At 35.6% G+C, this 1,954-nt stretch overlaps 1 protein-coding gene across 1 annotated transcript; it reads left to right on the top strand.

The window, feature by feature from the left end:
* The first annotated feature begins 454 nt into the window (after positions 1 to 454).
* LOC119683995 (ATP-sensitive inward rectifier potassium channel 12) lies at positions 455 to 1,943 on the top strand. Its single transcript, XM_038097926.1, has 3 exons — positions 455 to 750; positions 910 to 1,692; positions 1,783 to 1,943. Exons 1-3 carry the CDS (start codon positions 501 to 503, stop codon positions 1,836 to 1,838), a joined length of 1,089 nt encoding a protein of 362 aa, XP_037953854.1. The 5' UTR covers positions 455 to 500; the 3' UTR covers positions 1,839 to 1,943.
* Positions 1,944 to 1,954: the final 11 nt, after the last annotated feature.

Below are 1,954 nucleotides of genomic sequence, written 5' to 3'. Positions count from 1 at the left end.
CTGAAAAAGTGAGGCCATAAACATTCCTGCAGACTCTACTTTCTTTGCGTTTTACTTTAAAGTCCATTATGTTATGTTCATTATTATGTTTTCATCTTTCGCTCACAGCGATGAGTAGATATAGAAACCTTTCGAAAACCTTTTGAAAACCTTTCAAAAGTAAACTGATATTATATTGCAAGCATCGATCTATAAAATCAAAATGCGTTAATTTGTTATCTTTAGTTCTATCAATGGGCTAATCTACATCATTCTATATATTCTATATCATTTAGTTCACTTGTATATAGTAAAATACAAATTTTACACAAATATTTTCTATAAATATTCTATTTTTTGTTATTATGAACCACACTGTTTTGCAAAATACATACATTCCACAAATTTTATCTGATATTTACTCTTCGTATTTATTAGCATACTTTTGTGCGCAACTTAAAACGGTTCAATAAGAGATTTTCAATTTTAATTCCAGATCTCGAAATTATAGACCCGGGAGTATGCGTAAAGTCCGTCGCCGGGCAGTGTTCAAAAATGGCGATTGCAATGTGTTACAGAAAAATTTAACCAGGCGACGTTTGCGATTCCTGCAGGATATGTACACAACTCTGGTGGACTCACAATGGCGTTGGACTTTGTTGGTCTTTGCTTTGAGTTTTATACTCTCCTGGTTGATATTTGCTGTTCTGTGGTGGCTTATAATGTATACACACGGTGATTTAGAGGAGATGCACCTACCTGACAATCAAGGTGAGGAATTTGCATAAGTGTTTATTATTAAATAAGAACAATTTAAATAGTTGCTATTATAATTATTTAAAAAATCTTTTAGTCTATGATTATTTAAACAAAATATTTTTAAAATTGAATTATATGTTTTATTAAAGAATTGTAATTTGTAATTCGCAGAGGAAAGTGGTTGGCAGCCTTGTGTTTCCGCCATTGAAGGTTTTACGTCCTGTTTTCTGTTCTCAATCGAAACGCAACACACGATTGGGTATGGTGTGCGCACTACTTCGCCTGAATGTCCCGAGGCAATATTTATGATGTGCTTCCAGTCTATTTATGGTGTAATGTCTTCAGCCTTTATGGCTGGCATTGTCTTCGCTAAAATGACACGCGCCAAGCAACGCGCACAAACCTTACTCTTCTCAAAAAACGCCGTCATCTGTCAACGAGATGGTTTTCTTACTCTAATGTTTCGTGTGGGTGATATGCGGAAATCGCATATTATAGGAGCAGCGGTGCGTGCTCAGTTGGTGCGCACACGCACTACTAAGGAAGGTGAAGTAATGACACAATACTTCACCGAATTAGAAATTGGTTCAGATGAGAGTGGCTCGAGTCTGTTCTTTATATGGCCAATGGTAATTGAGCATAAGATAGACGAGAACTCGCCACTTTATAATATGTCAGCAACAGATTTGCTGCAAGACAAATTCGAAATTGTTGTCTTACTCGAAGGCACCGTGGAGTCAACTGGACAGTCAACACAAGCACGTTCTAGTTATATTAATACGGAAATACTATGGGGTCATCGTTTCGATCCAGTTGTAGTGTACAATAAGAATTTACAGGCTTATGAGATTGATTATGCACGTTTTAATGAGACAACACAGGTGGATACACCATTGTGCAGTGCCCGCGAACTACATGAAATCTATAAAGTGCAGGAAGGCTTTCGAACGCCAGGTGATCAATGTTGACTCATATAATATTTAAGATAACTTATTTATATTTAATTTTATTTTATTGACTGAAATGTTTATTTTGTTTGTCTAGAGACAACATTTGCGATGCGTCAAATGTCCATTAATGCAAGTGACCATAATTCCTAATGTTTATGTCTCAGTATACATGCAACAATGTCCAGTATATCCCTATCTTGTATTTGTATTCCTTCATGTCATCTTGTGTTCGTTTTGTATTGTTTTACATATTAGCGTCCAATATT

The sequence above is a fragment of the Teleopsis dalmanni genome, chromosome 2 (assembly GCF_002237135.1).
Source record: "Teleopsis dalmanni isolate 2A chromosome 2, ASM223713v2, whole genome shotgun sequence".
Taxonomy (NCBI): domain Eukaryota; kingdom Metazoa; phylum Arthropoda; class Insecta; order Diptera; family Diopsidae; genus Teleopsis; species Teleopsis dalmanni.
Note: the sequence above shows the minus strand (reverse complement) of the source record. Positions and strands in the feature narration are given on the sequence as shown.

What these genes read in the sequence shown, in the direction of transcription:
- LOC119683995 (XM_038097926.1), top strand. Translation starts at nt 501, where the DNA reads ATGCGTAAAGTCCGTCGCCGGGCAGTGTTCAAAAATGGCGATTGCAAT. An exon ending in GCACCTACCTGACAATCAAG is followed by an intron (nt 751 to 909) that starts GTGAGGAATTTG and finishes TGTAATTCGCAG; the next exon opens with AGGAAAGTGGTTGGCAGCCT. An exon ending in GGAAGGCTTTCGAACGCCAG is followed by an intron (nt 1,693 to 1,782) that starts GTGATCAATGTT and finishes TTGTTTGTCTAG; the next exon opens with AGACAACATTTGCGATGCGT.